At 37.0% G+C, this 13,899-nt stretch overlaps 1 protein-coding gene across 5 annotated transcripts in view; it reads right to left on the bottom strand.

The window, feature by feature from the left end:
* The window catches only part of LOC149794119 (high mobility group protein 20A-like), a 48,034-nt gene that overhangs the window by 33,130 nt on the left and 1,005 nt on the right, over window positions 1–13,899 (bottom strand). The window contains exons 1-2 of one of the 5 annotated variants that reach the window (XM_089968099.1): window positions 9,614–9,668; window positions 4,778–4,903 (exon numbers count right to left, since the gene is read on the bottom strand). In XM_089968099.1, coding sequence (XP_089824225.1) covers window positions 4,778–4,887 — 110 coding nt within the window. In that variant the 5' untranslated portion in view covers window positions 4,888–4,903; window positions 9,614–9,668. Of the gene's footprint in view, window positions 1–4,777; window positions 4,904–9,182; window positions 9,333–9,357; window positions 9,472–9,613; window positions 9,669–13,899 lie in introns of those variants that run through there. The other 4 variants (XM_089968097.1, XM_089968098.1, XM_089968100.1 and 1 more) reach the window with 4 other exon arrangements.

The raw sequence follows: 13,899 nt of genomic DNA, 5'->3' as shown, positions 1-13,899 counted from the left end.
TATATATATATATATATATATATATATATATATATATATATATATATATATATAAGGGCTCAAAATTAGTGGTAGTCTGCTAGCCTGGGTCTAGAAGATTTCCTGTCGGACTTGTAACTTTCATAATGTTAATAGTCCGATGGGCTAGTAAGTTTCGGTTATCCATAGTCAGCATTTGTTTACGCCATTCCCTAATAAAGACTTGACTTAGCAGATGTTCTGTAGAATCAAAGCAGTGGCCATTGTAAACATTCATAAAATATTAGCATGAGAAGATGAAGTCAATTTCTGCCTCGGAAAGGTGCGCTTCTATAACAAGAATCCATCTGATTTTGTGCATTTCACTTAACAGCGCAAATTATGGTCCCGTCATTAACAACGGAAGTTTGGTAATTGATCCTAATTAATCTGATAATGAATTAAATGAAACAATGACATGGTATCACACTTTTTTCACTTGACCACAGTAACAAACTACAAAGTGGTATACCACACAAAAGAACATGGCAAAAACTATTCAAAGAAATTAGTTTGCACGTTTTTTGTTTAAGGTTCTTTTTTTTTGCTCGCTACCCAAACGCTCCAACAGGAAACTACATATTTTACATTTCCATCAAAAAATTTATAAGAATCAGATCAATTTATTACGATTATGTTATTTACACATCCTTTCCATACATCTACTTTTTCTATGATGATAAGATTAGTTTTTATATTTTTCCCTTACAAGAATGAACAAATAGTTGAATACATGTGCAGATATCCAAGCAGAATGATGTACATTTGTTGGGAATTAAAATCTGAGTGTCAGATGGCTTCGTTTGATGGGAACACATCTTTTCCAAGCTGAAACTAACTCTATCTTCTGATGCTAATATTTTATAACAGTGTTTACTATAGCCACTGCTTTGATCATGCAGAACATCAGCTGAAGTTAAGTTTTTGTTAGGGAGAGGCCATTTAATTGTGGGAGGGGGCAAAGACACGTGTTTTGAAATGTGTTTCTTGCTCTTACTTTTTTATCTAAAGGACACTGTGCCATTCTTTGTCTTCCTTTATATAATTCGTGTCAGCTATACTATAACATCTCGAATTTCAAAATAAGGCACAATTCCCTCCTTATAAGACAGGCAAAATGTGGCATTTGATAGAAGGTGTTCAGCCACCGGAAAAAAAGCAAAAGTTGAATGAGAATGATGAGGAATAATTCTTATGATAGGGAAAAGCATAATAGAAAATTTCAGAAGAAATGGACAAAATACAGGGAATGGCTGAATTATGACGAGGAAAGGAACATTATGTGGTGTAACTGGTGTATGCAATTCGCAAAAACAAACACACAGAAAAGATCCAGTTTTTTTGCAGGTTGTTTGAACTTTAAAATTGAATTGGCAAACGTACATGACAGCTCTGTGACATTGTTTTGTGAAAAGGACTATTAATTCGCAAAAACAAACACACAGAAAACATCCAGTTTTTTGCGGGTTGTTTGAACTTTAAAATTGAATTGGCAAACGTACATGACAGCTCTGTGACATTGTTTTGTGAACAGGACTATTAAAGATTTGGCAGGACTAGTAAATTTCTCAATATACTAGTCCTTCTGGCTATAAAGAAATTTGTGTTAAATTTGAGCCCTGTATATACATATATATATCAACCAATCAATCCTCTCTGCGCTGTCTGGTGCTTGAGGCGACAGCAAGGGAGCACCATTTTGGTCTGTCGGCTGCTGTTATGGGGGTGGTCTGCAGGGTGAAGCCTCTGGTCTTGAGTTCTTGCTCCACAGTTCGGCGCCAGGTCTCTTTGGGTCTACCATGGTTCCTTTTCCCCTGTGGAGTCCATCTCAGTGCCACCCATGGTAGTGAGTCAAGGGGCATTCTGCAGACGTGGCCGAGCCATCTCCATCGACGAGTTGCAATGGTCTCAGCGATGGTGCTTGCACCCGCTCTGTGCCAGAGTTCCTCGTTCGAGATCATGTTTGGCCTGAAGATCCTCATGATCCGTTGCAGGCACTTGGTCTGGAAGACTTCGAGCTTGCATTCTATGTTAGCAGTGGTCTTCCAACACTCTGACACATACAAAAGGATGCTCAGCACGTTGCTCTTGAAGATACAGATCTTCGTGTGGGCGCTGAGGTTTTTTGTCCTCCAGATGGGCTTCATCACTGCGAAGGCCTGGTTGGCCTTGCTGATTCTTGTGGTGACTTCCCTTGTGCAATCTCCATTCGTGGCGACCTTGCTGCCCAGGTACGTGAATTTGTCTTCTTCTTGCAGAGGCTGGTCATTGATGGTGATTGGGTCGCCCACTCTAGTGTTCTTCCTCAAGACTTGTGTCTTCCCTATGTTGACTCAAAGACCTATGCTGCTTGCTGTCTGTACCAACTGTTGTGTCTTCTGTTGGATATCCTGGTGTCTGCTTGCCAGCAACCCGATGTCATCGGCATAATCCAGGTCATCCAGCATTGAGGTCAGCGTCCACTGTATTCCTTGCCTCCTGCCCTCTGTGGTGCGGCGCATGATCCAGTCAATGGCCAGTGAGAAGAGGATCGGCAAGAGAATGCATCCTTGCTTCACTTCGGTTTCCACCTTGAATGGTTCAGTGAGTAGGTTGTTGTGGATGACTCTGCACTCAAAGTTCTCATACAGGGACCTGATGACGTTGACAAGTTTCTGGGGGATGCCGTAGTGTCGTAGGATCTTCCACAGAGAGGCTCGGTGCAGGCTGTCGAAGGCCTTCTCAAAGTCCACAAAGACCACATAAAGGGATCCATTCCACTCAAGTGACTGCTCAAGGATCTGTCTCAGAACGAAGATGTGATCGATGCAGGATTTGCCCTTCCTCAAGCCTGCCTGTTGCTGGCGTAGGATGTCATCCACAGTTGTTGTGATGCGTTGGAGAATGATGCGAGGCGTAGGATGCCGTCCACAGCTGTTGTGATGCGTTGGAGAATGATGCGACTGAAAATCTTACTGGAGATGGATAGTAAGGTGATTCCTCGCCAGCTGTTGCAGTTCCCCAGATCTCCTTTCTTGCACAGATCTCACTCTCTATAAAATTCTTCTAAGAGTTTGATTATATAAGCATTTATATACCTTGTCTGAACAAGAGTCCCTTGAATGGACTGACACTCTACTGGCTGAAAAGAATTTCCAAGAAGTAACAAGGCATCATAATAAGTCTTCAAGTGATGATATGATTTTCCTTTTTAGAGGTGCACTGATAACAAGATTTTATAGATGGATGCCATGTAGCAGACATACTGAATTAGAACCAACAACATGTAAGAAGTTGCTTAGTAAAAACACCATACTGATATGACCATCCATTTAGGAAAGTGACGATAATTCAAGATAGTCACTGCTAAATTGGACATCAGATTGATACCATTGTCATTGGTAACCAACTAAACACCATAAAATGTCTTCTGGTGACAACCCCATGGCAATATGATTTTCCATTTCAAGATGGCCACTGCAGCTGCAATATTGGACATCAGACTGGCATCATTTTCATTTAGGACCAACTAGACATCATATGTGTTTTACTGAAAACCCCACGTTGATATGACCATCCATTAAGGAGAAACAATACCAAGATTTTCAAGATGACCAGTGTAGCTGCCATATTGGATGTCCAAGTAACAAGATTTCCATTTAGGAACAAGCTGACCATGGGATGAAAGTGTGTCAAGTTTACTGGCAATCCTCCATGTAACTGAAAAGTGGTGATAACAAACTTGTGCTAATGGACAGACAGACAATAGATGATGGACAAAAGAAAATCCCATAAACTCTTCTTGTCCATGACCAGTAGTGCTAATAAAACCAGATCAGAAATATGGCCCCCAGAGTGGTAAGAAAGTCAACTGATCAGATTTATGATCAATTCATTATTGTGTGGATGGTGCTTATTTTGATCTTGTCTGAAATTTTGATGATATAATCCAACCATCCAAGTTTGATTGAAACCAGAACAGAAATGTTGATTCCAGAGTAGCAACAAGCAATTGACAGAAGAAACACGATGGATGCAGGGCCATACCATGATGGGCAGATGACAGAAGACACACGATGGATGCAGGGCCATACCATGATGGGCAGATGACAGAAGACACACGATGGATGCAGGGCCATACCAAGATGGGCAGATGACAGAAGACACACGATGGATGCAGGGCCATACCATGATGGGCAGATGACAGAAGACACATGATGGGCCATACCATAGGCTTATCTGGCCTTATGTCTAGTTGGGTGAAGGGAGAAAAGTAGATCTGTTCATGGGACACAAATACTCCATAAATGCAAGAAAAGTCATAATCTCCAGCAGACAGACTCGTGGACAAAAGGGCAACACAATATGCCACAACCAAAATTGTAGTGGGCATAATAAACATGTTGTGGAGCACATAACATAATAAATACTATTTGATGCCCTAATATAAGAAGGATACAAAGTTATCTAATTAAAATAAATCCTTCTTTAAACCTCATAAGATTACTTCATTCATGTCTAAAACTCATTTCCATTCTTAGAGTCCTATGATGTAGAATATATCAACAAAATGTTTTGATTTAAATTGATTGATAGTAGGGAATTTACAAAAGAAAATACTTGAATTTATTTTGTAACCATTCTGTCTGGGGCTTGGTTTGTGCCAAAAGATAGGTCCTCTTATGAAAAGCTAGTTCCAAAAAACCCTGTTTCTAACCCAGCAGTGCACATACCCTTTCATATAGTTGGGTTATGACCCCACCCCCAGTTTCATATTTACCCTCCTTCACCAACAAGGTCACTTGTCTCCTTTGAAACATCATCTTCAAACCCAAAGTTTAATTTTAGACCTTGCATCATGTTACTTCCTGTAGACTGACCAAGGTCCATGTTGTGTCAGTAACTTCTGAAAATAGATTCAGCCATGATTATCATGGTTATAATGATCTACATACAGTATCATGTATACACACACACACACACACACACACACACACACACACACATATATATATATACCTACATATTTGTTTGAATATATAATTTTTCCTGAACTTTGCGATCAAGTTACTGTAATATATTAACATGTGCAATTAATTCACTTCACCTGTAAATACAATGCAAGCAACTAAACAGTAAACATACACTAGAATCTGTAATATATTTAATACATTTATTTGATCATAACACAAGTCTATGTTTGATGACAATCCAATGCCTGATGACAATCTAATGTTTGATGACAATCCAGTGCTTGATGACAAGCCAATTTCTGATGACAATCTAATGCCTAATGACAAGATAATGACATAACAATTCAATGCCTGATGACAAGATAGTGACATAACAATTCAATGCCTGATGACAAGCCCATACTTGATGACAAGTCAATGCCTGATGACAAGCCCATACTTGATGACAAGTCAATACCTGATGACAAGCCCATACTTGATGACAAGTCAATACCTAATGATAAGCCTAAACAAGATGATAAGCTCATGCTTGATGATAAATCCATTGCTGGTGATAATCCCAAACATGATGATGAGCCCATACTTGATAAATCCCTACTTGATGATAAGCCTATAAAAAGTCCATGTTTGATGACAAGTTCATGCTTAATGAAAAATCAATGACTGGTGATAAGTCCATGTTAGATGATAAACACACAGTTGATGATAAATCTGTGCTTGATAAATCCATCCTTAATGATAAAAGCCTGTGCTTAATTAGAGGCACCAGAAATGCTTAATCACACATATCTGGATGCAATTTTTTTAACACTATCTGCCTTCATTATTAGGCATTTACTCTGGGATGCAGAAAATCACTCATACTTGAGACCTCTGTACACATTTTATAAGTGAGCGGCAAAGTTCAAAGACTTGCCAGTCCTGCTTAGTCAAATAATAGTGAGAAATTGTATTGATCAGTTAGCTGTGCTGATATTTACAATGACAGAATTCAGTGGCTGAAAAACCCTTTGATGTACATGTTGTCATAATAAGAGTACATCAAAAGAACATGATGCAATAACTGGGTAGCAAATTCAAAGGTTTTGACTGCTGGCAGGGTGGGAAAATGTGCTAATGTTTACAATGACAGAATTCAGTGGCTCTAAGATCCACCTGATGTACACGTTGCCATTATAAGAGCACATAAAAAAAAAAGAGAACAGGATGTAATAGCTAGGCAACAAGTTCAAAGACTTTGACTGGATGCAGGGTGGGAAAACGTGCTGATATTTACAGTGATTGAATTCAGAGGCAGAAAGATCCAGAGATGTACATGTGGTCATTTATAAGAGTACATCAAATAAACAACTTTAGCTTTCATTATTGTGTTCATTTCTGAGTGTAACTGAATAAGTTGTGCACATGACCTCTGAATCGAGACATGTTAAACGGAAAACTAACGAAGATTGTGACTGGATTCAGAACTTGCTCAAGTTGCTGTGACTGATAGTTTGGATGGAACAATAGCCAAGTGTAAGAAAGTGTGTCATGCCTGGCTTAGTTTTTGGAATAAGACCGTTTCTTGGATTGACAAAATTCATTCTCACTCTGATGGACAAACAAGAGCTATATGTCAGTTTTATAAAGAATGTAGAAATTAAACTCAATGGCAACCAATAGTTCTTCTAATCTGCAAAGTTTTCTGGGAGCGGACTGCAACTTTTGCTGGTGGGACTCCTATTCTTACCAAAAAGGGAGACATGGACTTCTAGTTTTAAAATCATAGTTAGACTTCTGTTAATGATTTTTAAGTCCTGCTTAATGATAAATCCATGCTTGATAAGCCAATAGCTGATGACAAATCTGTGCTTGAGAAACATCTGGTCTCAAGACTGTTCCTAAAAGGAATTTTGACCTTACTGTCACTTGATGGAGAATTCACCATCAAATATAACATGTTGTTTTCTATTGCAAAGCAATGTCTAACTCCATTCTAATATACATCTATAGTTTTCCAAAATCTTTATTATTTTTTTGGTGGGATAACAATATCTGTAGCCTTTGAATAGTCGAAGATTAGTTTGCTGTCAATGTTTCTGGCAAGATCTTGAATGGCAGTGATAAGGCATGATTATCAGGATCTAACTTTACAGAAGCCATGTTGATTACCAGTATGTAGTACTCCTCAGTGTTTAATTGATTACCAGTATGTAGTACTCCTCAGTGTTTAATCATATGCCTAAAGAAAATAATGTAAGGTCATAAACTTTGCATGATACTATGTCAAGGTCATAAACTTTGCATTATACTATGTCAAGGAAACATTTATTTGCTACTCTGAATATTCGGCAATTCCATTTGCAATTTCTTTAAGTATCTTGCAAGGTATGTTATCATGTCCTCTTGCCTTGTCAACATTCAAGTTTCTGAGTAGGTGGTGTAATGTTGAGGTATGTGAGGGCTTACTGTAAGGCATATTACTCAAGTCTTCCTGTGTAAAAACAGAGTCAACCTGTCTGTTTAAATATTCTGCCTTTTCCTTATTGCTGACCAACATTGTATTATTTTCATTAAGTCTTGATATTCAACATAAGTCTCATGATATCCATTTTGCAAAACTGATTTCTATTAGAAATATAACATGTGCATATTTCTGCTTGATTCCATAGTTTTTATTTTTCATTGATTTTACATCTGATTTCTCCAGGAGGTCTTGCATCTGCCTATCCTAACTGCAGCATCCCTATCATGCACATTGTGCAGTTGCAGGTCTGTGCATGCTAGCAGAACAAGAGTAAAAGCCTAATAATGAAGGCAGAGGTATGATAGTGTTAAAAGTTAAAATGAGAGACTAGAATAAAAACAAATAAAGCAAGCTCTTTTGGTATAAAATGATATAGTTCAGAAACTGTTGATCCAAAGGATGATAGTTCAGGCAAGACAGCAATAGTTTGTGGAAGATTATTCCCTTTACAACAGCTGTAGTAGTCGACTATTGCCTGAATCTGGATGAATGTGAATGTAATTTGGAATTTTAACGTAGCATGAAGAAAAAAAATCAGTCATATTGCTATGATGTCTGCAGTGTGGTAGTTTATAGTGATGCAGAGCACTGGGGCATCATGCCGCAGACATGTAGCATGATGTTCCACCCAGTCACATTATCCTGACACCGGGCTGACCAGTCTGAACACTAACCTCTTAATGCTGAGCACCTAGTGAAACAGCTCTTAGTACCATTTTTTATAAGTCTTTGGTATGACTCATCTGGGGTTTTAACCCACAACCTCCAGCATCTGAGGCAAATGCTCTAACTACTAGGCCAGCATAGCGATCCCTGGATGAATGAAAACACGTGTCTAGTCATTCTGGTCTCTTATATAATGTGGTGAGGGAATATCAATGAGTTTGTATTTGATGTTGAAGAACATGACTAATGGAATATCTGGATATCCAGCATGAAGGGATCTCCAATCTAATTTTGTTTTGCATATAAGTTATACTAGCTTGCAAGTACTAGTAGTCATTTTTGACCAAACTCACTTTGTAAAGTATATGTCAAACTGCATGTCTGGTTATAGATCTGTGTAAGATTTAGTATTATTGGATAGTCCTGCAATGTAAGACCTTGACCCTGATATATATGTTTTGGGCCCAAAACATAAATATCAGGGTCATGGTCTTACATTGTAAGACTAGGTTACGGTCTTACAATGTTGGACTATTACTGGGGTTGAAATCCATTTCCCCAAACATCTTCAGGGGTAGAACATGAATGTTTTTAGTGTGAAAGCACAGCTGGGCAACCTCAAAATATTGACAAAAATAATCATGTTAAAATTATGATAGAATTTTTTTATATTTTCCAGTGCCAAACATCTGACAATTTAATTATCGTATCGTACTTATTCAATTTTGTACAACGTCGTCTTTGACTCCTTCTACGCCGTTCCCTTCCTTTTTGATTTACCTTTACTAATGGGGCACCGAGTGGTTTAAAACGCTCACCATTACAGATCACTGCCATCTCACCCCTGTCTGCGTGGGTTCGAAACTCGGGTTCGGCCTATTAGGTATGTGAGAAAGCTTGTTAACTTCACGTGGGTCGGTGGTTCTTTCCCGGGTTTTCCCTCCACCACTAATACTGTCCGCCATGTATGTTAAATACCACTACAACAACAACCTTTACTAATGATTACTTTATGACCACATCAATTATATAAGATTTACCAAGCAGTTCAAATCTGGATGAAAACAACGTAGTGTGTCAACGTGAGTGTTCCGTCATGTGGCTAACTATTTGCTTTTTCAGTAGTGAAAGAAGCCATTATATCTATGAAGTATAGACAAATATGTTGTATACATGTGAAAGATTAGGTAACTATAATAGATAGGTGGTAGTGACCATCAATTTGTCGGCGAGTAACCATGTGCTTTTGTTGACAAAATCATTTCCTTCGAGAGGGGTACCTGCAATGAAAAATGGCGATCTGTCCAAGCTTCCAAGAGGCGGATAAATATTTTCATGTACATTTAAAATATAGTTCATAATCATTTGAAAGAGTTCCAAATTATTTTCACAAATTCACATACACATAATAAATATGGTGTTTATAATGCAAATATACTTAAAACTGTGACAAACAATTCAACGAAATTACCTCAAAATTGCTGACCGGAAAATGTAGATATTCCAAGGCCGGAAGTGTACTCCGGACCAATGGCAACAAATATATATTTACATACAAAGAACGAAGATCTAATTTATTGTGTAAGTATTTTTCTTATACATAAATGAGCAACATACAAGAGTATGAGATTTAATAATTCAAGAAAATAATTTCAGGTACATGTTTTAATAATAAAACATGTTGTTATTAGCTACAAGATATATAATGATAGTTTTATTTCAGTGTGTGACAGATGTGTGCACAACGTGCGTGACCATGTACCGTTATTTGATGATATTATCGTTCGTCCCACGCAGCAAAGCGAATTGTATCCTCTTTGCAGCTCATTATATTTTCAGGTACGTGTCATTAAGTGTTGCAAGAAGTACCTAATTCGTTTTAAATAATTTACATAAAACGAATTAGGTTCTTTTAACATACCTTTAATTACGCTGAGCTAAATAAAAATTTACTGAGTTACAGATAGAATACCATTTGTGATGCTGCACGGCACAAACTATAGCATATAGTTCGTTCCGCACAGCATCGCGAACGACATCAGTGCATTTTCAGGTTATGTGGACATGGGCCAGTTTTTATGTACAAATTTAATGCCGTAATCAGCGACCTAGTATAAAAAAATCAAATACACAAGTGAGGTCAAAATGGTCCATATTTTTGGATACCTATATTAAAACAAAGCAGAAGAATATCATCCACTTGACCAAAGAAGTCAATGGCAGTTCAAAGGTAATTTTTGACAGCCCTTTTCGGATATAACAGTTCTGCAAAATAGTAAACAATAATAGCTGAAAAGTCGCACCATATCCTTAAGTTAAGAAATTTGCCAGGGGCCAATTTACGAAACTACCCTGCCACCTAACGTCATTATATATATGTAAAAGTAACTAATTCATTTGCGCATGAAGTATTTCAACATGTAACGGGAGATTAAGGCCTATAATTGAGTTGGCCCATCACAGATTCGGCCCATATAAATTTTATTAAGGAATTTCCCCATAACATACTTGGCTCATTATAAAGTCGGCCCACATCAAAGTTAATTATTAATGGACTATTCTCACAGTTAGTTATTAATGGACTATTCTTAATCTGATTTAATTCTCCATAAGGATATTTACTTTATCTAAATGATAAGCGGATTACACTTGAAATTAAGTGTCCCTGCAGAACAAAAAACAAAATAAACCTGGAAGTTTCCTGGCTTATATTGAAATTCATAATGGTGAGGTTGAATTTCAATCATACAGATTGCTCTCAGATATGCAGTAATTTGTTACAAACAGACAATATTGTGATTTAAAAAAGAATATTTTGTATCAGTTCCACAAGATTGTCATCTTGAAAGAATATCTCCAGACAATGATCTTTGAGCTATAATATCATTTATGTTATTATAATTTTACAGCATGTGTATTTGCCAGAACTTTTATGTGCAAATACTTTTTGAGAAAACAAGTACTTGTGCCAGAGACAGCTGATAAACCAATTTTAATTAGTATGGTCAAATATTGTATTTGTGGTGGAGATGGAGGGAAAATGACATTCATTGAAAGCGAGAACTGTTCAAAGATGTTTTGTCTTCATTGTATTAAAATGAAAAATGTGCCTAATGGAGCATGACATTGTGTCAGATGTCAAAACTGTGTATTTGTGAAATGCTTTTAGAAATATGAAACTATATATGACGATTGGCTTTTTTTAAACATGAATGCTAACCAAATGATTGGTTTCATGAAATGAAAATTGAAAATCATTATATATTTGCAATTGTTTGTTTAACCATTTATTTACATGTCTGTTTATTGATGGATATATTTCTTTATGAAAGAATAACAAAGATGGTTGATTATTTGGAAAGAACAATGTTGGTAAGTGTTGGTATTCATGGCAAGGGAATTAAAATGGTGAATATAGAAGTGCACATGTTTTGTGATGTGACATGAAAACAACAAATAGAGAGAAGGATTAAGACATGGCAAAGATAGGCAAAGATACAAATTTTTTTTTTACTAGAAAAACATAGTTAAGAATTTGAAATGTTTGCTTTGTATGTGTGCTTATTTTTGTTATTTATAAAAATAATATCTATTTAAGTCGTTTAACATAATGGCCTTACATGACAAAGATGTTTAAAACTTTGAATAATGGAAGTATTTACTGTTGATACAAAAATTGTGGTATATGATGGGAATGTGACTTAATGAGATTCACACATGTCAACCCATGTTGACAATTATAAATAGTAGAGCAGACACGTAAAGCTCAATTATTAATTAACACCAGCAGGACAACGACAGATTAAAAATGTTGACTATGCAGTATATAAATTAATTAATCTGGGATTATAACTTTTCCACTGTATTTCTATTGCAGAATAAATGACCATTAACAGAAGTGTAAAAAGATCATAAGAAATGAAATGGTCATTGAAAGAACATTATATCCTCATTATATAAATTATGAACTAAAAGGCTGATCAAACATGTAATAGGCCAAGTACATAATAGACTGTGAACCAAGTACTTTATGGGCCAAGTATGTTATGGCCGAATTTGAGTAAGCAGAGTTTGTTATGGGTTGAATCTTTTAATGGGCCAACTCTGTTACGGGCAGAGTAGTCCAGCAATCATTTCAATGCCATTTGAATTGACAGAGTGTGACACATTTCATTAAGTACATACTAACACTGGGTGTTATGTTTACATAAAACTTTTCAATGCTGCCATGAAAGAGTTGATTTGTTTGTTAAGAATTGATCAGCTTTCTTATTCAGTTATAATGTAGTTGCCTCCCTTTGATGTCTTTGTACCCCACTCAGAACAAACGTAATGGATTACATGTACACTGACCAGTTATTTTCAGCTTGTATTGAAAATGAATGGTGTTCTTCTGTATCTCAAAATGAATTATGTTTAAAACATTGTTACATGAAATAAACTTGGTAATTTTAGGTATATTTCAAGAACTGATGTGAAAATTCAGTGAGAAACAGACACTGTTATCATTTGAGATGCTGTGTGAAACAAACCATTTTTGTTGTTGTTATAGGGTTTAATGCCATTTTTCAGCACAAGATAGGCTATACATGGCGGCCAGTATTAATGGTGGAGGAAGAGACAGAGAAAACCCCGGAAAGAACCACCGACCCACGAGAAGCTACCGGCAAGCTTTCTCACATATCCACATTGTCTGAGCCAGAGACTTGAACCCACGCAAACAGAGGTGAGATGGCAGTGATCCGTGACGAAGAGCGCTTTAGACCACTCGGCCACTCGGGACCCCTGAAACAAACCATAGTTTGTTCTTTATTACATAATCAGCCATTGCTTGTTGTTACCATTTTTAAAAAATGTCAATTCTACGTGGTGAATGTCTTTTACTGTAGAAATAAATTCAGGTCATTCAAATTCATGATCAGAACTCTAATTTAACAGCTCTGTTATTATTTTTTGGACAAGGTTATTTGCATGGCCATCCAATGAGCACCTAAATTGTTTGCTTACCACAATTAAGTGTGTGCAGAGCTCTGGTTGGCATAACTGTGAAGGAACAAGATGAACTTTCATATAGTGCAAATGTGTTACAAAATGAAGCAAGTGCTAGCTATATGCAAAAGATAAGTGACATTAATGATTATAAACAACTGCTTGTACTTTAATAACTCAAATCAAGATGGGTACAATTTGACCCACTCATTTATTTCATGAATTTCTTTTATGGTGATTCATTTGTATGGGCATTAGTGTGGCCACGTCATCGTTGTTGGACTTTGGGTATTTCTGGCAATTTTTTCCAACTTTCAGTCAAGACTGAGCATGGATATTCCACCCTGACCCTACAAACCTCCCTTTGGATTATTTTTGCTGTTCAGTGGGAAGATAGAGAAATTGTGGAGGTGGGCAGTCCAAGAACTGCCCCTCCATCTCTCTGCATAGCAATCAACACTTTTGACATCATCAGCGATTCACCTAAATGATGTGATGATTTGAGACAACAAGATATGGGATTGTTCACTGCTCAACCAAAGAGCAAAGCTGCAATCCCAATCCTATATATGATGATATCTGCTAATCAATTTTATAAAAAGTTGTATAACAGGGATAGGACACAAAGTTTCATTACCCCCCACACCTGCTCTCTTATCATTGACTTGTGTTCCAACCCACTCTCAGAAAATATCCAGTAGGCGCCTGACTCTTGTTTGTTTTTTCCCAACAGCATTGGATTGTTGTCTTTGTGCCAGGCAAGTGGGC

The sequence above is a fragment of the Sinohyriopsis cumingii genome, chromosome 8, assembly GCF_028554795.1.
Source record: "Sinohyriopsis cumingii isolate HCF-2022 chromosome 8, ASM2855479v2, whole genome shotgun sequence".
Classification (NCBI taxonomy): domain Eukaryota; kingdom Metazoa; phylum Mollusca; class Bivalvia; order Unionida; family Unionidae; genus Sinohyriopsis; species Sinohyriopsis cumingii.
Note: the sequence above shows the minus strand (reverse complement) of the source record. Positions and strands in the feature narration are given on the sequence as shown.